Source organism: Python bivittatus, unplaced genomic scaffold, assembly GCF_059951505.1.
Source record: "Python bivittatus isolate LINGU-HERP-01145 unplaced genomic scaffold, Pbiv_v1 ctg000350_np1212, whole genome shotgun sequence".
Taxonomy (NCBI): Eukaryota; Metazoa; Chordata; class Lepidosauria; order Squamata; family Pythonidae; genus Python; species Python bivittatus.
Window position 1 is genome coordinate 41,719,230 of NW_028277074.1, and position 23,986 is coordinate 41,743,215.

Here is a 23,986-nt window from a genome sequence, read left to right on the forward strand (position 1 = left end):
ACCAAATAGGGCTTACTGTAGATATCCATATGATGAGAGAGAGCCAAGCAATGTATCAGGACCACCAATAAAGCACAGCCTGGTTAGGGCCCAGCTTCTGCCAAGGTTTACAATCAAGTCAAAACATGTTTCTGAGTACAGGTAGTCCTTGTCTAATGACCATTCATTTAATGACCATTCGAAGTTAAGACAGCCTTGGAAAAAGTGCTTTACAATCTGTACTCGCACTTATGACCATCACAAATTGTTGCCCCCCCCAGTCATGTGATTACAATTGCAACCTTTTACAACAGTCATTAAGTGAATCACAGTAGTCATTAAGTGAATCACATGGTCGTTATGCGAATCATGTAGTAGTTAAGCAAATTCTGGCAAAAAATGTCCATTGGGGAAGCTGGATTCACTTAATGGTGTGATTTGTTTAATGACTGTCTTAAAAATGGTAAAATAAATTGGGTCTGGTCATGTGATGCCTCACTTAATTACTGCCTTGCTTAATGATCAATTTTCCGATCCCCATTGTGGTCATTACTTATAGATTTGCCATTGCAAAGTTTGTTGAGAAACTCTTTGGGCCTCTATTTTTCTCCCAGCGGAAATCTATGGCAAAATACAGGCCTTAACAAACCTTGGCAAAATGCTTTACACCACTGCCTATGCAAATAATGTAATTGTATAGAATGCAGCCATAGGCATTTGCTCTTTTCTTCATCTCTACTGATTATTCCCCAAAGTATTTCTATGTTTGCCTGTCCTTTCTATATATTACTAAAACTCTCATGTCTGTAACCTTCAACTGGGTGAAACAGTGCATCATAAGGCAAAATTTTTGAATCAAGATACCTCAAATGGGCTAACTTATAGAATGTGTCCAAAATCTGGGACCCAATACTCCTATTGAAATTTGGGAAATTTGTGGCTGCTTCAGCGCTGTTGCCCTGCCGTGGTCAGCCGAGGTCACATGAACATCATGGGCATATCCTCAACCTCTTTTCCATCCCCCTCTGTCCCCTGGTGGCAAGGCCCAACAAATGAGTGGCAATTGGCTGCTTTGGAATTGAGGCTAAAATTTTTAATCTCTTAATGGTGGTGGGCATTGAGAGAAGGATGAGGGAACAACTTGGATGCCTGCTGGTGAGGTAGGGCGGGCTGGCTGGGGATTTCGGTGGTCGATGAGGAGGTGGCTTCACCAGGGCTCTCCTGAGGGTTGTGAGGGGAGGGCAAATGGCATAAGCCTATATTATATGTGGAAATGAGAGAGAGAGAGGGAGGGAGGGAGGGAGGGAGGCAGGCAGGCAGGCAGGCAGGAATCCCCAATCCCTTTCCCATCTCCATCTGGCCCCTGTGCCCAATTCGCTGGTGGCAAGTCCCAACAGGCTAGTGGAGATTGGCTGCTTTGGAACTGAGGCCAACATCTGAATTTTTTAAACAGCTGTAGGCACTGAGGGAAGGATGAGGGAGTGACTTGAATGCCTGCTGGCGAGGTAGGGCTGGCTGGGGGACCCTGGTGGTTGACAGGTGAGCCCTCTTCCTCCCTTGAGAGAGGGGGCCCTTGGGGACATACCAGCATGGGGACCAGGGGTGCAGTATTCCTCACAGACTGTGGTTCTTTTTGTTCCACCTCCCCCCAGCAAAGTGGCAGGCAGTTCCATTGATCAGCTGAGGGGTAGGAGGCTTCACAGGGGCACTCCTGAGGGTTGGGAGGGGAGGGCAAATGGCACAAGCCTATATTATATGGAGGGAGGGAGGGAGGGAGGGAGGGAAAGAAGGAAGATTTCTGATGCTCCCTGCCTGCTTCCTACAAGCAAAGTCAATGGGGAAGCTGGCAGCAAGTCACTCCCATTCCCACTGCTTTTTTGCCCTTGGTCATTCTGTTTCTGTATTTAGGTTAGGAAATATCTTTGAAATGATGACCCAATGGGTCACAGGTTGTCTTGTCTTCTGAAAACTTCACATTCATTCTGTTCCAAATACAATATTATTAAAGATTAAACTTTTCAATGTTGCATGATAATAAAATAATCAACATGCATAAGGCTCCATTTGCACAGAATACTTAATACAAAATCAGGCTCTCGTGGAGAGAAAACTGTCAGATCCATTTAGGCCCAAATTGTGTATATTATGCTATTTAAAAAACTTTGAAGTTCCTTCTGAATGTTTCTAAGGTACCAGCTCATCCAAAAATTTGAATTACACATGGCACAGCTTTATAAACTCTCCTTCTGTATAAATTAGCAAAAACTTCTGTTGCTATAAACCAATGGCGAACAACCTCTTTGTGAGTCAGCCTTAACATTTATTGTTGCTTTTTTTTTTTTGATGGTGGTGGTAGGTCACATGAGCAAAACAATGATGCAAAGTGAGACCATGCAACACACATGGGTATAGCATCTTTTTTTTTCCTTTGAACTTTTGGAAAGTATGGGTTTTCTTTGCCTTTTAACACTTTAAAAACTACTTAAAGGCTTCTGTTTTATGTGCATCCTACATTAAAACAACAAGAGGGGCCTTGGATTGCCCAACTCTGCTGTCAGCCGCTCAAAACATCTTTTTGCAGCACCTAAGAGACCCATCAAAGCATGCCATTGAAGTTTGGTGTGGGGTATTTTCTAACATTTTTATTCAGGAAATTCATCCAAGCTAGAGTAAAAGTCCCCACATCTCCTTAAAGTAGTAATAAAACAGAGGAAATCCTTCCCCTCCACCTCACCCATGGATAATTGCAGTCTTACCACCACCCGTGAAGCAACCTGGCCACCTTTGGGTCTCTTCAAAGCAATAAGTGTGGACTCCAGCCACCAGAAGATTGTTCTCTATTAAAGTAAATATGAACATGCATCTCTTTACCAGCCTACAGAAATGCTTTTTCTTTTTACTGTATGAAATCTGTGAGCCAGTGGCCCAATGCTCTTGCAATTTTTGCAACATGAAATTCAATGAAAAGCATGCCCATCATCTAAATGTTAGGTATCTATTGGTTGGAAATGTGTTTTTATTCTCCACAAGGACACTATTTTTATTGTCTGCAAATTTCACAAGGATAACAATGTGAAATTAAAATATGTTTAAAAGCATGTGAGATGTAATTCTTTAAAAAAAAGCAATGTAAACTAAGATTTTAAAAAATGCTTAGACTCACTATAGATTGCTCTTTATCTAATTACATATTTGTTTTACACTTTTCTAACTGTGTGTTAAATATCTCAATCTGCAACATGAAAAAGTGTCATCACTCTTTCAAAAACCACAAATAGTGACTATAATAATATTATTCAAAAAATAACTTTAGCCATCTGTTCCCAGACCTCTAAATTCAAATAATGACAACATTTCTAGATTTGAGGATATGAAGAAAGAAATCCTGAGACAATGAAGGCAAGAGAAAAATAGTGCATATACAGAGAAGAAGCTGTAATATCTCATAGTCTCAGTTTGGGAAATAATCATGCACAAACTGTTATACAGACCAATAGAAGAGAGTATACAACATACAGTGTAAGTCTACAATATACAGTGTAAGGACTATTATAGCCACTATGTGTGATGGAATGGAATTATGAAGGCCAGACTCAGGGAGAAAAACGTTTTCTTTCATCTCCTGAGGCACGAGGGAAAGATAAGAGGATGAGACTGGCACCTTCCTGAGGAATTCACAATGTTGTGGCTGGCATTACTTGGGAGCTGGGGTTTCAGTCTAGGAAGATTCTTGCTAGAGGTTGTAGCTAATAAACATTGCTGGACTGAATTTACATGGTCTCTTGGAGTTCCTTGGGCTAGGCCTGACATCAATCATGCAGTCTGGGAAGATTGATGTCAGGCCCAGCCCAAGGAACTCCAAAAGACTATGTAAATTCAGTCCAGCATTGTTTATTAGCTACAACCTCTAGCAAGAATCTTCCTAGACTGAAACCCCAGCTCCCAAGTAATGCCAGCCACAACATTGTGAATTCCTCAGGAAGGTGCCAGTCTCATCCTCTTATCTTTCCCTCGTGCCTCAGGAGATGAAAGAAAACATTTTTCTCCCTGAGTCTGGCCTTCATAATTCCATTCCATCACACTATGTGGGACATACAAGCAGAAGACTAGCAGAGCGCATCCATGAACACCAACTAGCAGTCAGAAGACACGATGAAAATTCCTTAATCTCACAACACATGGACAGATTTAACCATAGTTTCAACTGGGAAACTGAGCATCCTACACGAAGTTAAATCCAAAAATGCTAGGGAATTCCTGGAAGCTTGGCATTCAGACAAATCAGCCATCAATAGACACATGGAGATAAACCACATTCATACACCATTCAAAAGAGACAATAAAAAAGCATTAAATCAAGACAGCAATTAATAGCAGAAGGATATAGTTGTCAATGGTTTTCCCATCCACAGTTATCAGAAAGATTCAAAATGGACAAAAAGACTTATGGTATGGACCAAAGTAAGTCAGAATTTGAAATACAATTGTGCACTGATAAATGTGTAATTGCTAAAATGTATACACGTTTGTTGAAATTTGAAACAGAAGAAAAAAGGGTAAAGAGTGATAGTGGGCTAAGAATTTTGGTTATAATATACAAACAGATCAATGGGAAAATATGTGGTTAAAAGGGTTGAAAATTACATTGTGTTATGATCTCAAAGAGAATTTCTATAAAATGATATATTGTTGGTATATGATGCCAGATAAATTATCTAGAATATATAAAGACACTCCAAATGTATGTTGGAAATATGGAGAACGTGAAGGGACATTTTATCATGCTTGGTGGACATGTAAAAAAACTAAAAATGTTTGGATTCAAATACATACTTCGATACAGAGGATTTTAAAGGTTAATATTCAATTGAAGTCAGAACTTTTCCTTTTAGGACTGATGGATAAACAGTTAGAAAAAAGCCATGGAAGATTATTTCAATAATCTTGAATTAGTGATGATTACTGCAGCAAGGTTATTATATGCACAGAGATGGAAAGATTCTACATTTATACCTGTACCAAGGAAAGTCAGAAGCTACCTTTTCCTTTATTGATTTTTCTTTTCTTTTCTTTCTTTCCTTCTTTCACCTTCTTGTATTTTAACCTTTTGGAAATTTAATAAAAATTTATTAAAAAAAAGAGATGGAAAGATTCGACACTACCCATTATGAAGGAATAATTGGTGAAATTGACAGATCTTGCTGAGATGGATAAACTAACTTTGATTAGAGAAAGGACGCTATCTACATTTATTGATGACTGGAAACCTCTTATGGACTTTGTGATGGAATGGAATTATGAAGGCCAAGCTCAGGGAGATAAACATTTTCTTAGCTCGCCAGAACCGCGTGAGAGGATCAAGAGGATGAGACTGGCACCTCCCTGAGGAATTCACACTGTTGTGGCTGGAGGACTTTGGGAACTGGGGTTTGAGTCTGGGAAGACTGATGTCAGGCCTAGCCCAAGGAACTCCAAGAGACAGTGCTAATTCAGTTCAGCTATGTTTATTAGCTACAGCCTCTAGCAAGAATCTTCCCAGACTCAAACCCCAGTTCCCAAAGTCCTCCAGCCACAACAGTGTGAATTCCTCAGGGAGGTGCCAGTCTCATCCTCTTGATCCTCCCATGCGGTTCTGGCGAGCTAAGAAAATGTTTGTCTCCCTGAGCTTGGCCTTCATAATTCCATTCCATCACAAACTTTTTGCATAAAAATGAAAAAAAATGAATTTATGATTTATGGTTTTGATTAGACAGGATAGATTATAGAAAGAAGAGTATTATGATGTATACTCATAAGAGTATTATGATGTAACTAAATTTAAAATATAATTGTACTTATAACTGCTGTGAAGAATATCGGAAGCCACTGCTTTGTGTCTTTTTTCCTTTAACTTTTTCCTTGCATTTGCTTTCTCTCTGCTTTCTTTTTCTCTGCTCTTCTTTATATTAGTTTGTATTACTTTTTATCTTTTTTAAAAAATGTTTTAATACACTTATTTCAAAAGAGGCAATAAAAAAGCTAAGAAGGAAACAAAAAGACCAAAACACATCCTCTCCAGCAACCAACACCCAGATAAGCAGGGATTAACACCAAACAATCAACCAGAAAACAATATCCCAATCAAGGAACTGCCAAGGAGTAAACCACATTCCCACCAACACTGACAGGTCAAGCTACTATATATAAACAAAGAGCAAACCCTATACTCATCACCTGATGTCACCTAGTCAGGTAATGAAATGTCTACAAGCAAACAACCAAGCTCAGAGAGCACCAAGGACTCCATTGTTAAACAGAGTTTTGAAATTTTTAATACTCTCTAAAGTTCAAAGCAAAATCTGCAAGGGACAAAGTGTGCTTTTCCTATGTAGGCTTTGCTTTGAAGAGTTAACCCCCACATCTTCCAGATTGTAAAGCACAGGGGAACTTGAACAAGTTGAGCAAGCCACAGTAGCTCTTACTGTCCCACTCTGAGAATGCAGCCTGCCTTCTTACTTTATCCTTTATTGGAAAATTTGCCCCATAAAGAAGTCTAGAAATTCAGTATGTGTGGCGGGGCAGCGTCAAAGGAATTTTGCCAGTAAGACTGCAGCAAACAATGAGAAAAACCTCCAAATTGAAGTAACAGGTGAGCAAATTCAGCAGTACTCCCATGACATGTGGGAGCTGCAAATCTTGAAGCAACTGTCTGACAAGCAAGATGGGGGTGAGGAGGCACAGAAAGAGCCCACCAGCATCTGCAAAGCACCTGAAGTAAGCCAACTGCATGCAGAGGTCTACCAAGCAATTCCAGGAAGAGAGGACTGTGAGTGCTAGGAGGCAGAAGAGGAAAAGCTCTGATGCAGCAAATCTTCAGAGAGTGAATAAAAACGGCTTTCAAATGTAAACGGACCATGTTTGGCCTCAGGAGCTGAAAACATGGAGAAATAAGGAAAAAAAATATAAAAAATAAGAAATAAGAGAGAGAGGAAAATATAGAACCAAGACAAAGAGTTATAGAGATGGAAATGGATAGATTGAATAAGATAGTTTTGGGAAATGTAGATCAATACAATAAGATAACCTTGGTTTGAGATAGGCAGTGAGGAAATAAGTATACAAAAATTTAGCATTAACATTAAACATAAGGAACAGGATAATTACAAACACTTCATTCTTTTATAACAAAACCACTAGTGGGGCAAAAACAAGCCTAAATCTTGTGTTTGTGGCCTGTATGGGTTCAAGATAACCCTAGGCCCACCTTTTTGCATGCTAATTGTGCAGGAGTTAGAGTTCTGGAGTGGCGTTTTGAATCTTCATTTTTATATAGAAATGCATACAATTTCTAGAAAGAAAAGCTTTCAGTAGTGTGGCACAGACACTGTGTTCTCTGACAGTGATTTTTCCCAGACAAATGTCATGTGTCTATATCTGCAAAGATCAGAAATGTGCAAGCCATTGTATTCCCTGTGACATTCTATGGAAGCGAAAGTTGGACTTTAAAGAAGGATAGGAAGAGAATTGACACCTTTGAACATTGGTGTTGGAGACGACCCCTGAGAATACCACAGATAAACTGATGGATCATTGAACAAATCAACCCAGAGGCCTCACTCGAGGAAAAAATGACCAGGCTCAAATTATCCTACTTCAGACACATTACACAAAGACCCAGCCCTCTGGAAAAGGCCCTAGTGCTGGGAAAGGTAGAAGAGGAAAAGAACGATCAGCAGCAAGGTGGACTTAGCTAGAATGGCAGTGAGTGCACTGTTGGGAGACTTGAACGAACAGGTTAGGGATAGACCATCATTGAGAAAATCTATGTGTTTGCTAGGAGCTGAAAATGACTTAATGGCACATAATCAAAAGATGGTACAGGTTTAGATCCACTTGCACTGAGCCTAACAGAAGTGAAAATGAAAGGTCTCCATAAGAAATGGAAGTCCTTAAAAAGACACATTTATACTTTGAAAGGAAAGTCATCTTTATGGATGTTTATAGCTTTTTTTTCATACTATGATAGATGGAAATTCATGAAATCAATAGTACTTACCTCCTAGACATTGCATTTATAACCGGAGTGGTAAGATATTGTGGTTTATGACACCTAAATGACTTGACATTGATCAGTCTGAATCACTTGACCAGGCCCAAAGGTTATTAGGAGTTAATTGCACATATTTCTTTTGCATTCTTTATTCGGTTTCTAAGATCCATATTTTCAAATGGTCATATCATGAAAATTAACTTTAGCTAGATTATCAGGCAAGTAAGAATTCTGAGTCAGTCAGATTTTGAGAGAGTGCTGAGAAACTTGTTCAGCCGCTACACAATATTTTGTTCTTATGAGTGGGTTCTTTTGGGAAATGGTACAGACCAACAACAGACTGTTCTTATCTTCCTTGGGTTTCCACAGAGACTTTTATTTATATATATATATCTATATATATATATATCTATATATAAAAATAACATTTATCTTCTTAACTTCAACCTTAACACTTATTACTAAGCCTATGTCTATATGTACATCTAATTCCTAAATAGTCTTTAACAATTCTGTTCTCCTTTGTGGCTTGAGCTTACACCAAAGACTTTAGCCACCATTTAGCCACCTTCAAGTTGGCTTCTGCTGCTATCAGCTGTTGTTCTAAACTACTGCTGAAGCATTGGCTTAGCAGCTTCTCAGTCTGTGCTGGGATGGGAAAAGGAAGGGCCTTTACCAGACGCTGGCTGACTGTAGCTTCTCAGCATTTTTGCTGGAGCAGTGAAGCTGCTGGGCTGTTATCTTTTCAGCTTTCTCACTGAAGTCCAAGCCTGCTCCTCTTTTACCATCAATTGTCTGTTGAGCTGACAACTGTTCTACTCCCTCAGTTGCAAATTCTTCCTTTCTGCTCTTCCACATGATACAAATCGTCCTCCAAACACACCCACACTCTAGTGCTCTCAGCATTTTTCTTTTATAATTGGAAACCAGGTGTGGTGCAATGACCTTAGGCTGCCTTAAAGTCCCAGGTTTGAAAACAAAGGGAAGGAAGAGCTCCTGCTGGTCCCTGCAGAGCTTTCCTTCCGCAGTTGTAAACTTTCATATTTCCCATGTTCCGGGCGTGGGTATTTGGATTACCTGTCACTTTATTCACCCTGAAATAAACATATTCCAGCACATAGTCAAAAGCACTGGGAGGATTAAATTCTTTTATGTTGCCAGACAGTTTCTCAGAAGTAAGTTTTATGAGTTTACTAAAACTTACTCTTAGTAAATGAATAGAGGGTTGCAGTCTCATAGGATTTTTTGTTGTGTGATCTATAAAGCATGATTTATAATAGGATAAAAATACAGCTGAGGCCTCTGGATGTTTTATTCATCATTCAGTTTCTATATTTGCATTAATATGTATATCCTTAGAAAATGAAACATGTTGACCTCTCTGCTATTAGGACAGGACCTAACAAGGAAAATCAGTGTTTCAAATAGCTGCCATGGCCAGTAGGAACACAGTTGTCTGCTGAATAAAATGATTCAAATTAGGAAACGACAGCATGAACAAGCATGTACCCTGGTTAAACCTACAGCTTTATAATATAATTGTAGCAAAAATATCAGACGATGATTTGCACAGTATTCTATTTTTTATTTGAAATGGAATAGGTTTTGCTGCTGGGCAGTAGACAATAAATTAAAAATAGAGAGTGAACATAAGCTCCACTGCTGTAGGGTCTGTATGTCCCTTAAAAAGTGCAGTAAAGCTTATCCTGCTGAGCTTGTGAAATCTGATTTGGCCATTGGACACATTTGCCTCACTGCAATTTATATGAAACTCCAGTAGAAACAACTGCTATGTTTTGTTTCTGAATCAAAAACAAAACATTTGATTTGTACAAATCCTCAAATTTAACCTGAGTTTCCAAAGTTGATGACAACAAGCTAATAATTGTATGATGGGGTAGAGAAGGAAAGGAAGGGAAAATGACAACTCTAGTGAAAGTTGTGTTTCTCTTAACATGCAAGTAAGATCTTCTTTACAGATCTCTTTACAACAGATCTGCTGTGGTAATCCATATGATCTGATGAACTTTTCTGAGTCCTAAACAATAGTCACCATAAGTAATATATCACATGTCTTTGCAGTTGCCTCACCATCATCATCATCATAGTCGGGGGAATGATGTTCCACAGGGTGGGTGCCATGGGAGAAAACACTCTGTTCCTAGGTTCTGCCAGATGACACTCTTTCATAGATGGGACCCGTCACCACTTCTGCTGCTGCTGCTGCTGCTGCTGCTGCTGCTGCTGCTTCTTATCATCATCATCATCATCATCATCATCATCATCATCATCATCATCATCATCATCTTGCTGGTCCTGATGGGATGGGTAGATGTAACCAGGGAGAGGCAGTTCCTCAAATAATCTAGCCCCATGCCATATAGGGCTTTATAGGTCATAACTAGTACCTTGAATTGGACCTGGAAGCAAACTGGCAACCAATGCAGGTCGCAGAACAGAGTTATCACATGCACTGATTGAGGAGCACACATAACTGCCTGTGCCATTACATTCTGTACTAGCTGCAGCTTCCAAATGCTCTTCAAGGGCAGCCTCATGTAGACTGCATTACAGTAATCAATTTGAGAAGTGACCAGGGCATGAGTGACTGCGAGCAGAGCCTTCCAGTCCAGGAACAGGCACAACTGGCACACACAGAGTTGTGCAAAGGCCCTCCTGGCCAGCCATCAGTCCAGGAAAACCCCCAGATTGAGCACCGGGTTTGTTTGGGACATTGCCATCCCATCCAGAACCAAAGATGATAAGTCCCTGGAACCACCAGACCCCAAAACCAAAAGCCACTCAGATTTGCTAGAGTTGAGCTGAAGCCTGTTGTTCCCCATCCAGACCCCAATAGCCTCCAGACACTAGAATAGGACCCCAACAGCATTACTTAATTTACCAAGAGAGGACATATAAAACTGGATATCATCAACATACTGATGATACCTCACCCCAAGGCAATGGATGACCTCACCCAGCAGCTTCATGTAGATGTTAAACAAGACTGGAGAGAGTACTGAACCCTATGGAACCCACAAAGCAGGGCCAAGGGTGGAGCCTCTTGCTCCCAATCAACACTGATGGGAACCGACCCTAAAGGAAGGAGAACTGCCACAAGACAGTGCCACCCACTCCCAACTCCTGGAGCTAGTCCAGAAGGATACCATGTTTGATAGTATCAAAGGCCACCAAGAGGTCAGGAAAAGCAAGGATCGATGCACTATCTCCATCCCTTGATGCCAGAGGTTATCCAAAAGTGACCAATGCTATACCCAGGCCTGAAACCCAACTGAAAGGAGTCCAAATAATCATTCATCCAGGGTCCTTTGAAGCTGTTGCATGACCATCTTCTCAACAACCTTCCCTAAAAAAGGGAAGGTTGGAAACTGGATGAAAGTTGTCCAATATGGTTGGGCCTAAGGATTCTTGAGAAGGGGTGAACCAATGCCTCCTTAAGAGGTGAAGAGACAACCCCTTCTCTCAAGGAAGGATCTTTATAGGAAGACCTAATCTGAAGTTCCCTGCCCAGAGACTATGGGTGTGTGGACATGGGAGAACGTGATAGCTTAGAAGGCTTCACATCGGCCTCCTCAGGAAAGATTGCTATGAAATGATGACATCAGTCAGCATAAGTCAGTGCTAGTAATGGCAGACAATGCAATCCAAGTTTTCAGGAAAACAACCTTGAGCAGCATAGTAGCAAAATGTACGTAGCTGCTACAGCCATGAAAGATCCCACTATATTTTTAAAATTCAAAGGTTCCTGAAAGGATTTTCTAAATATCAGTCCTCAAGACTCTCACAGTCAAGTCAGCAACATTATTTACACAGTGGCATTAAATTGCTTTGCTTTTTAGCTGAACAGTCCTGGATGGTTCAGCATAAAAATATCTGGCTGAAAATAAGACCCTGCTTCATTATAAATTGCTAGCTTACATGTTTCACTATTGAGACTATCACATTTGTAGTGAGAGTGTTTAATCCCCAGTAATGGCATAAACTTGAACAGCTGTTTTATAGGTCATGGAGCTTATAGTAAAAGATAGATAGATAGATAGATAGATAGATAGATAGATAGATAGATAGATAGATAGATAGATAGATAGATAGATAGATAATTTGATTACTCAAAACACTATAGTAATCCATATTGGTTTATTATAATTCTTGCTTTTTAATTAAGTAACTCCAGGACTGAATAAGTGTTTCTACTACATAGTTATATGTATAATCATTTTAGAGAAAACAGACTAAAGCAGAAATAGTTTGTTAACTGGGTTTTTTAGTTATCACAAATGCCATATAAGAGAAGTTGACAGAGAACTTGGAAATCACATGTTCTGCAATAGATTTTAATTCTGTTTCAGATAATAGGATCAATTCATCATGGCTCTCTAATACTATTTTACAATAAATGTTCTACAAACTAATTCTGTTTGATCCTTAATTCAGTAATTTGGAATACAGCTCTATTTGACTGACACCGATTTGGAAGTTTAAATCTTAAACGGAGTCTTCCATTAAGTAAGGTTTAGTGGTTCCCTAATTCTTTCTTATTACTTGGAGGCAACTCATCTAAAACAGGGGACACTATATAGTTGCCCTTCAGTAAAAGGCAAATTAAATGAAATATTGCAAAGGGTTTTGTGCTAAGCTCCATCAAAATTGATTTTGGAAAGGGAAGGGAAAGAACTACAATGAATTTGTTTCTCCCATTCCTATTCTATGGTTGGCTGTACAGACATCAGTGAAATATGACATACAAGTTCTATAATGAACTTAAGAGGGGAAAAAAAGATATGTAATAAAGCATTGGAAGACAGAACAAGGAAGTATGATCAACCCAATAGAATCCAACCTGGTTGAACTTGGGCATGCATCTAGATAATTTTAATTAAGATTAATTAAATTATTACAAGTAAAATTTAATTTTAATTATTTTAATTATGACTGTGTACAAAAAATTTTACTTGTTTGATGAACAAGAAATAATTGCAAACCTGTATGAATCTGAGCAGAAATAAAGAGAAATTTAAGACACATAATCAATCTTCCAAAATCCTGGAGCCAACATGTAATAGATACAAAGATCACTATAAATCCAGTCCAGTAACTTAGGCAATATTCCAGTCCACTGGGGGTTTTTTTCCAAGCTGATTCAAAATTAAAGCTAACATGATAACAATGCCCAAAATACAAAGTGAGAGAGGGAAGAATGATATTATATTACCAATATAACAAAGTTCTAGCATGATAGACTAACAGAAACAGTACATAGATCATGGGAAGTAGAGCAAGGCTGTAGAATCTCAAGACTGCAGACCCTTCAGCCTTTCACAAAGCCTTTCACTATCTCATCACGGATAGCCATTTGTCTCTGTTTTGGGTGCACCTTATTCTATTCCTTGTGTATACTGGATAACTGCTGCAAGTACTATCTGCACCTTCTTGGTTTCATTCCAATACACTCTACCTCATCAGATCAACAGCCACTAAGGTAGATGGAGATCTGGATTTCATCCACAGACTTCATTCTGTTGCCCATCTTTGTTCTAGAGGGAAATCATGGCTTAAATGATGAAATGATATGGAAAAGGAAATGTATTAGAAAAGAGACTTGAAAGTAGGAATAAGATGGTGGGGAGGATAAAAAGACACAACTCACAAATAACTTTTCCCCACTCTTTCTCTCTCATGCACTTACCCCAAAGCACTGTACCCTGAGCAGTGCCATTGGAAAACTTCCAGTCTTTTTCATCAGAAGGTAAATATGTGAGCTATTCAATCCTTCCCTGATTTTTCCAATTGTGGCATTTTCTATGTATGGAAAAGTGAAAGCAAAGTCTTCTATTTACTTATTTATGGTCAGTGACCAGTGAAGTAGCTACAACAATTAAAAAATGAATATAAAAGCAGGCTGAAATACATCAAGAGCAGTAAAATCACCATATAGACTTGTCAGTTAAAATTTACAAGAAGGAAACAAAAGAGAACAAAATGAAATAAAACAAAACAAGATTGAGAAAATAAAATTAAGATAAAAGGATCTAAGGACTTCCTAGTGATATCATTCCAAAATTAAGACACTTTAAGCCTTCTTATAGCAATAGCTTTCAATAGAAACTTGGCAACTCTGTTCATAGTAGCATGATTCTGGTCTAAGAGTAGAAAATCAACCACCTTTCCCTCATTGAAAACTTGATCTCTACTAGGGAGTGATACAGGTATACCAGTGTATAAGTTCTCATAGAAAGGACAGTGAAGAAATACATACACTGAGATCTCAGGTTCATTCTGACCACAGGAACAGTCTTCTCTTTGAATGGGATTTTATGAAATTTCCCATCCGATATTGCGGAGAGTAAAACATTCATTCTTGCTTCCTTTCTTCTGTGACGAAAACTGCAAAGCAAAGTGATAAAGGGGAGGGAGGGCAACCTGTTGCCTATATGCGTCCCCCCCATAACTTTTGTAGCCCTTATCACTGCAAGATCTTGCCACTGATAAGACAACAAATGGATTGGTTTTGATTTATAATTATTTTTTGTCCTTCAAAATAAAGATGGCAGTGGGAGCGGGGGCCTTAGGAAGACAAACTGCTCCAATTTTAGCTGTTAGGCCTTCAATTTGCCAAATGACCAAAAGTTACAGCATTAAAATTTGGACAAATAGTAGTGGTGTGATTTGGGACCACAGAACATTAAGGGTTGAAATGGGAGAAGCTTGCCTTCCAAAACCTTTCTGTTCCTATTCCTATCCTTATCTCTCCCTCCAACCTCAAAACAAACTAAAATAAAAAAATAAAAAAATTGCCCCATCCTGTGCTGTCACCAGATTTCTGGTAATATCACATATGGCTGTCCAGATCATTGGGGAATATCAGCCCTTTGAGAGGGAGGTCAGGAAACAGACACCACAAAAAGTACTAAAAACTTTATTGATATAGGCGAGGGGTTCTCAAAGTACGGCCCGCGGGTTGGATACGGCCCACCAGGGTCATTTATCCAGCCCACCTGCCTGATTGGCCACCGCTGCTGTCTGTCAAAAGCAGAAGTGTCGGGGCTGTGTCAGGAGCTGCAAGCGATGCACAAGGAGGGAGATCGCAGAGCTGGAGTATTCTACATGACAGGCATGCCGGGCCCAGCGGCTCTCCTCCTCTCCTCATACTCTGCAGGAAGGATCCTCTGTGTGCATAGGAATTCATTCATGTTTTTTTCAAATGATAGTCCAGCCCCCCAACATTCTGAGGGACCGTGAACTGGCCCCCTGTTTAAAAAGTTTGAGGACCCCTGATACAGGCTAAAATAACAGAATTTTGAAAGCCTGAAAGAGTCTCTTTTTCTCTCTCTTATGCCAAAGAGAGTAAAGGCAGAGCAATTTCTTTCTCACACTTTCCTGCTTCCCCCAGCTGACTTCATGTTTTATTAATGGTTGCCACATATTTTCTTCAAGGCCCTCTCTGTACTCTTCTATAGGTAATCAGCTGCAGTTCCCAGCCCCCAGAAAACTATCCACCCCTAAAGTTAGCAAGGTATGAAAGCATGCAGCCCATGGGTCTGGGAATCCTTGAGCCATATGTTCAACAGGGAAACAGGAGAGGGACTTAGAATGGAGCAGTCAGCAGCATTCTGAGCTGCTGTCCAACTAGCTGTCCTACAGAATGCATAGTATTTTTTTTCTGGATTTTTTTTTCTCTGCAGCTCCCATTCATTTTTGAACTTTCTTTTGCTGGCTTAACTTTGTTATGTGTACTGACAGAATTCATGTTTGCATTAATTTATAAGAAGAAACACAATTCAGCTTTATAGTGGAAATAGCTTATTTTCAGGATCCTGAGTGCTTGTTAATTAATTTCCCACCTCCGTCATCACCCGTCTTCAAAGGAAGTATAATTAACTGATAGGCTGTGCCAGGATGAATCATTAGATTTGGCAGATGTTCTTACTGGTTGATATCCTTGGCAAATGCCAAGTTTCTTAATTCAGTGATGACATAATTTTAGTAATTATTTAGCCACAGAAAGGACATCTATCAATAATTACATATGATGTTATCATTGTGTTTATTGATTATTTATGAAAAAGATTCTACTTTGCAAGAGTGTTCCAGAAAATCAAATTTCTTTGGTTTTAGACTTATCGGTAAGACTCTATTAAAATGGTTTAAAAGGTAGGCTTGAGAGACCAATTCACAAAATGCCTTATGCTGCTTATTCTCTTTTTCTGCAAATTCACCTACATGAGTGATCTAGGAACTTATTCATTTCAGCAGATGAGACTACAGGGACATTTTGTCCTGTCTTGATCATGCGGTTTGCTGCAAGTGAGTTCCCCATTCATACCTTACAATGCTCAGGAGAAAAGGCTCAGCTGGATGAGGAAAAAAAGAGGAATAAAATGGTGCAGATTGAGCAGTTTCTGAATTAGTTTTGGTCCCTACATTAAAGAAACTCTTATTTCTGCTTTTTTCCTAATGAGTTAGATAATTCCAGGGGATTTATATTCTAGAAGATTTTTCTGTGACATATAAGAAGCAGCAAGAGGAAAGGAAGTATAATTTGTTGGAGCATCTTCCCTCAGTGCTATATGAACAGAGATTAATATGTGCAAAAACAACTAATAATCTAACTCCTGCCCTACAATAGTAAAAGGATCCTAAAAGAAAGCATAATTAATTCGCACATTCTCTTTTCCAACCATTACCATGCATGATGTTATGTAAAGGTTATAACTAGACAACAGAGCAATGTAATGAAAGAATAAATGAGCAAGAATAGATTTTTGGACTTCTTTATCTATTATCAGAAAGAAGACCAAGAAATCCCTGATAAAATTAAAAACCATAGCACTAAAAACAGATAAAAGGATAACTGTTCCAGGTATAATGAATCTGTTAAATGAACTGATGGTCAATAAAACAGAAGACTGTAGTAATGATACACTATTATAAAGGATTAGAAAGCATGAATTTAGAAAATATAGTTAGGGTTTTATTTAAATTAAACTCTTCTGAGTCATGGCACATATTAATCATTCACAGAATTTAGAAAGGAAGCATTTCAGGGACTTATTCTGACAATTCAGTTCTATATATTTTTCATGAAGTAAATCTCATTGCATTAAATGAAATTTGGACACAGGTAAATGTCCCTGCATATCAAGCTCTCCACTGGAATAGTCTGGTTATCTTACCACATATGCAGCTATTATAAACGGTGTTTTACTGGGGATTATGAAGACACCAAGTTTGTATTTCCCCACTCTGCAAAGTTGTGATGCAAACCACAGCCACACACCAGAAGTACAGTTACAATTACAGCAAATCTCAATATTCCAAAACATGGGAAAAGTTTTCCTGAACTCTTTTCAGCAAATTACTGCTAAGTATGCTTTATTTTCCTCTTGTTTTGGAAATTACTAAAGACACTCAAAAACCATCCAGTCCAATTTGGAGGTCCAATCCAGAACTCTGGAAATAACCCAGTTATTTGCTTTAGAGTTGTCCAATCTGATTAGACACCAAAGTAAGTTGTGGAAAAAATTAACTCTCTTCTTTCCTAGTCCAGCACTCGTAACAGATATTCCTATAATTTAGTTGTGTCACAGAAATCAATGCAGGAATATTTGAATATAAGGGATTAACTCACTGGTGTTTTCCACAAAAGAAGTCAGTCCCTAAATTAGGTAATAACGCTATGAAGTACTTTGCATTTGATTCTATTCCAAAGTGCATGAGGTTAACATGGCTCCAGTCTGCAATTCTTTAAAAAAGTTGCATATTTTGGGGGATGAATGGAATCATTATTTTATTATTTATTACTTCATATTTTATGGCCACCCATCTCAGGTTCATGACTCTGGGGGCCTAGCAATAATTAAGACAACTTAAAAAAAACCCAAAAAGAAACAGCAACACATATAATCCACAGCCAAAGTAAAAACAAACTCACCTATAACAAATCAACACAACCATTGCACAGACTTAGCCGCACCTCCAGATCCCCTGACCCAATGACAGAACCTTATCTTTAAGGCCTTGTGAAAGGCCAACAGGGTTGGGGCCATCTAATCTCTGGGTAATGATATTCCAAAGGCGGATGCCATGCATGACAGAAGAGGCTCTCTTCCTTTGGCTGCCATCCATAGCTACTATGGGATTCTGGGAGAAGATTCAGTTGGTTTACAGAATTGTAGACAGGTGTTATGTTTGTAGCTCTGCATGCCCCCAAATGCTGTTTTAGAACTGAAGCAGAGCATTTCACAGTCATACTAGATAGCTCAGAATGAGAAGCTTTGCAACAGTGAGGTGAGGTAAGAAGCAAAGGAAATCCCTCCCACTCCTTCAGATGCTGTGGTCTGATCATAAGAGTCATTCTGTTGTGAAGGTAAGACGTTTCAGTTACTGAATACAATACTTGTCCTCACTGTTGGCTCCCCCCCCCCCCCATTTGGGTACAAGTACTTCATCACAACGGACCAATCAAGAACAAATCAGGACTGGATTTTCATGAAGGCTCAAAAGTGGCACAGTCTATATACTCTGCCCCACATAAGGAAAATCTGTTCTGAATTATTCCACTTTGGCTCAGAATCTGATCTTCAGGCAAATCCAGTGCACATCCTTAGAAAACAGAAGCACTGAGGGGGAGAGGCATTTCTAAAATATTCTTTAAAAATAAGAGAAACAAAAAGTTCCCTTGTATGTGAGAAAAGGTTGCATCAGAGATTAAATATTTATAAATTCTCCCCTTTTTCAAGTGATGGTAAATTATTTATTGGAGATTGAAACCCCATGCTAACTTTCTCTACAGTTTTGAAGATCTGACTACAAAAGGCTTACCGCATGCACTTTATATTGTGATACTTTACAGTAGGATAGTATCTTTCACAACCCTTCAGTGTGTCTTTACTAAGAACATGCTGTCTTTTTCTCTCTATTTCCCCCTCACACCCTCCCCACTTTGTCTGTGTGATAAGGGCATTCAATAGCTGAGGTTTCCCCCCTCTTTGAGGCAAAGCTGTGGCAGAGTTATTACCATTTAAGATGTAAACTAAACAATCATCTCTCCAGTACAACTCAAGTCACTAAACAGATTCTCACTTACAAATAATTCTTGGCATGTCTTTCAATAATTTCATAGCAGCCCGGAGTATTTTCATTCTTTCAAATAACCACCAAACAAATCCGTCAGCAAGTTACAAAAGCAGCTGCATTCACAGAAACAATTTCATGCCACTGTCCAGTCTGTTTCTTCTTGCCCCAGGACATTTTTGACTGTTAAACTTGGAGAAAAGCTGAAAAACAGATCCTCTGCTGATGCCTGTTCAACACATTTTCATTCTATATTCACAGCACTTCAGAGGAAATATAAAATTGTAGAACTAAAGGCTTGTTGAGGTTATGACACTTTCTGTGCACATTCACGTGCCAGCTTTTTATAAAAATAGAGAAGAATTCTAAGAAAGCTCTTCTATGCAAGATCCATTGAAATTAATGGGGGCCTGATCGAGTAGTTGCAGAACTTCCGAAAGAAATGTACCCATTTTTTATGATTGGGAATTACCATAGCCTACTAGAAGCACAATGTGAATTCACGAAAACATCCCAGAGAACAAATGCATTAGCAAACCTAATGTATTCTGGTAGAAATGCAGCCATGTAGGTTGTATAACCCAATGTGCATCCACAGACATCCATCGTATTCACATGTACCAAAGCAGACTGACAAAGAGTCTTCTCCACAGGATCCATGTGATTTTTTTTTTTTTTTGGCAACCCCAGTAATTGCCAGGAATGGGTGGAATCTGACATTTTCAGATTCATTTGTTTGCATTATGATGATTTACTGGAGGTTTTAAGAAGCAAGATCAGTTTCTTTCACCTTCACCCATACTATAACAGTTGGTTCCCATACTGAGGGACATCTGAAAGATTTTTGTGTAAACCATGAGCTACAAACTTGCCCATTATCAGTGAAGAGTGCTGCCTATTTGCCAGTTCACCAAAAGACAATTAGAACATGAATCAGAAAATCTTCACCTTGATGTACATGGTGGTATATTGGTTCTAAATTAAAAATAGTTTAGTTGCTGGAGTTCTTATAACCCATCCCATCTACTGCAATAGATCTTGCTAAAGAGAACTCTTGAGAATCGTGCCTGGAAAAGAATAACTTTTGGTTTAGGCAACCAGCCAGAGAATCACAGAGAGAAAGAGAACTGATATTTTTTCTTCTGACTGTGTGGTATTTTAGATGGCAAACTTTGGTACCTTATACTTCTGCAAGTACCTATTCTGTAGCTGCTCCTAAAATGCAAAACAAAAACAGATATTCAGAAACACACCCTCTGGTGGATTTCCTCTTCTACTTGCTCTTCTCTGTGTTAAACACTGCATCCTGTGTGTCACTGAGCTCTTTTCTAGTGAGGAGACCTCTTATATTTGGATTACTTCTGTAATCCTCCACAGCAAATTCAAAGGAGTGTGGTTCCTGAAGGAATTGTGGATTAGATTCTTGAAGATTTACTGTGGTTGGCCTGCAAATGCCCTCTGTTAAATTACCATTTTCAAAATCTGTAATTTATGAAATAGATATAATAAAGAAATACAAAAAAAAAGCATCACGCCAGCATGGTAAATATTTTTAATCAGATTTTGATAGGGTTTGTGTTTGCATTTTAAGGCAAGGACTACATGTTAATTAAAATTTCTCAGCGTTTTGTGGTAGGAGATTCTGACTGGCAGCACCGTTACCAGCAGGGATGGTAGGTTCCCTCAACAGTGCTACACATAGGCATACAACCACATATAAACCACAATTACAGCTGGCAAGCATGTGAAACAAGAAAAGGAAGACATTCCTTGTCCAATCCGGATAGATTGGAGCTGCTTTTAAGCTATTTGTTATATATCTTTAACACATCTCAAGATGAATGGGGCTTCATTTTGGACTACAGTTTCATGTTTTTCTTCATGCTTGCTGCATCCGGAGCATCATTTTTCAGTCTACTCCTAATTGAGACCACAAATTAATAGTCCTTGCCGTTTGTGATAATGCTGCAGGCTGAAAATTTCCTGCTGTAACTGCAGATGGAGAAAGTCACATGCCTAGCAAATATGAAAATGAGCACCTTAATCCAATGCCACTCTAAGAGCCACCTGTCAAAATGAGAAGCAAATGCATGTCTTTATGCAAAGTTTTAACAGATAGCAGATATGCACCAAGGCTATTACTTACAGCTGGAGAATATCAGCGGGCACGAATGTTTATCCATGGGGAAATTATGTAGCTGCAGCTGGCATTCAGCATTGATGGTAAGCCTAGAGAAAACCAGGTACCTATTACTGTCTTGATAGGACAAGCTAAAAAAAAATCTACTTGGCCATTTCAAAGGCTTAATTGGGAAATTATGGGAAAGTGCCTCTCTAAGATTTACTTTGATGCTGCTACTAAGCAGAAACCATCACAGAAGAAGGCAATGGCAAACTCTTCCATATTATTGCCAAGAAAACTACATAATCATATGGGAATCAGGCTGGGGAGGGGAATATGCTATCATTATACAAAAGCACTGAACCCTGGACTGGTGGTTTTTAATGTCTTCCTATCAGGGGTGGGGAGATGTTTTATTTTGAAAAAAACCAAGATACAAAAGGGAAACATACAAACCTATATGTGTTTCCTACTGCCTCTATCTTATCCTATACTCTATCTCTATTACTATTATACAGTTACAATTTTCTTTACACTATATTCTACTGCTATTACTTCTATACTATTACTATTATAGAGTCATGTTTTACTCTTACAGACACTGTTCTGCCTTAATTCCTCTCTTTGGAATTTCTTCTCTGTTATTGGCCAGCATGTAGAGTACTTGCAACTTTCCACGTTGTGCTTTTACACTTGCACTTTTCCTTGCTGTGCCTCTATTTTTGCTGTGCCTCTTTTCCTCTAAAGCAGTGTTGTGAAAACATGGACAATTTAAGAAGAGTGGACTTCAACTCCCAGAATTCCCCAGCCAGCATGGCTGGCTGGGGAATTCTGGGAGTTGAAGTCCACTCATCTTAAAGTGGCCAAGTTTGGACAACACTGCTCTAGACCATTCACTCCCTTTAAAGGAAAAGCACCTTCTTTTGTTTGGCTGCTGTAATCTCTGTGCTTGTGGTGGCAGAGCTCCAGAACGCAGGTCTCCTCCCACACCTGTTTCAAGGTTGCAGCTTCATTGGCAATTCTTCCCTGCTGATGCTGGAGAGAAGGCTCAACTGGGAGGGGAAAAAGGTAGCACAGAGGCCTGCAATTTTTCTAAGCAGCCTGCTCTTCCACAATGTCTTAAACCTTAATGTGACTTGTCTCAGGATTGTGCTACCGCTGTGAAAAGGAGCTGCTCAATCCCAGAGAAGATGCAGGCTCTTCAAAGAATTCTAGGTATCACCCTTTTTTATTTTGAATCTAGAGTCCTAGATTTTAATATTTCAGTGGGTGACTGCTAGAGGCCTATAGCTAAACTTGGAAGTTATGATAAAGAGCCTCTAAGTTCTTTTTCTGGGAAAAATACATTAACAAGGATATGTAGTTATAGGTATACAGTAGTGCTGGCTATGAAAATACCTTAAATGCTTGTCCTGTTTGACAGCTTCAAATGCTGGAGGAATACCTCAGCATGACCCTTTGCATAGGTCATTAAAACATGTCAGACTTAAAGGAACAAGTTGCCTGAATAGTCCAATTCAATTTCAAGCTGGTTATGTTTCTTATCTTTGGGACAAGGCCCTCTTTCAGCTAAGATTTTCCTGTTTCTGTTATATAATTGAAATTACATTAATCTATATAAAAGGGTGAGGGATTCTTTAAACTAGCCCTTATTGAAAGATACAAATGCTTCTTACCTTAAAGTATACAAGATTTTCCCATCATTCCATATTCTCAGGAGCTGATTGGGTGTAGTAATCCAGTGAGCTTCTGCAGTTTTAGAATTCCTAAAAATAGTATCTGGGATCCAAATTAACCCAACCATATTGCTGTTGAGAGTGAGACTTTTTTTCATGGTGCTGTTAAAACGAAGGCGGCTGTCAGTCCATGTCTGAGCAAAAAAAATATCAATTTGGTATTCCTGCAAAGAAGATTACATACATATATTAGCATTAATTTAGAAGAGACAGACCATCTATTTATAAAAATCTTCACATTTCTCTTAAAATGTTATCTTCCCTTTTTTAACTCATACTCAAAAATCAAGAAACGAGTCATGTGTTGTATTAACCATTTGAATTGGGTTAATCACTGTATTACTACCATATAATAAATGAAATTTTCAGCTATGACAATAAAAGTCACATTGCAGCCTCTCCTAAGTTTCTGATTTAGCAAGCCTGATCCTGATCTGATCCTCTATCTTCATCTGCATGTGATCACATGTTTTTAAGGCTGAGTAAAGCACTCCTGAACCACTAACTCAGTGTTTCTCAACCGTGGCAACTTGAAGATGCATGGACTTCAACTCCCAGAGCATGCTGGCTGGGGAATTCTGGGAGTTGAAGTCCACACATCTTCAAGTTGCCACGGTTGAGAAACACTACACTAACTAGTTAAAAAGATAAAGAATCCCCCAAGTTGGGCCTTTGGTGATTTGGTCATTGACACATCCAGATAATTTTCCCAAATGTATTTTTGACTTTCCAGGGTCTCCAATCAAATACTAGCCAAGTAGAGCCCTGCTTAGGTTTCAAAATCAGCCAGGTTTGGTAGTTGTTGCCACTGACCTGAGAAGTTTCAGTTAAGTATGCCTGGAGCTATCACTCCATCCACTCATCCATATCTCTGTCTACAAACATGGACACAACACACATATTATGTATGACTAAAGTGTATCCCTTCCATCTATCCCTTTATCATCAATTGCCGAGGGGGAAGAAACAAGAAATACAATGGCTAAAAAGAGAACTAGCTATGTTCTTTTCCTCCATCATTGATCA

At 39.0% G+C, this 23,986-nt stretch overlaps 1 protein-coding gene across 1 annotated transcript in view; it reads right to left on the reverse strand.

Moving 5' to 3' along the window:
- Positions 1-23,986, reverse strand: part of GABRG3 (gamma-aminobutyric acid type A receptor subunit gamma3) — a 380,486-nt gene that overhangs the window by 156,852 nt on the left and 199,648 nt on the right. The window contains exons 4-5 of the mRNA XM_088145007.1: positions 22,901-23,124; positions 21,249-21,331 (exon numbers count right to left, since the gene is read on the reverse strand). Of these exons, the coding sequence (XP_088001133.1) occupies positions 21,249-21,331; positions 22,901-23,124 (307 nt within the window). The remainder of the gene's footprint in view (positions 1-21,248; positions 21,332-22,900; positions 23,125-23,986) is intronic.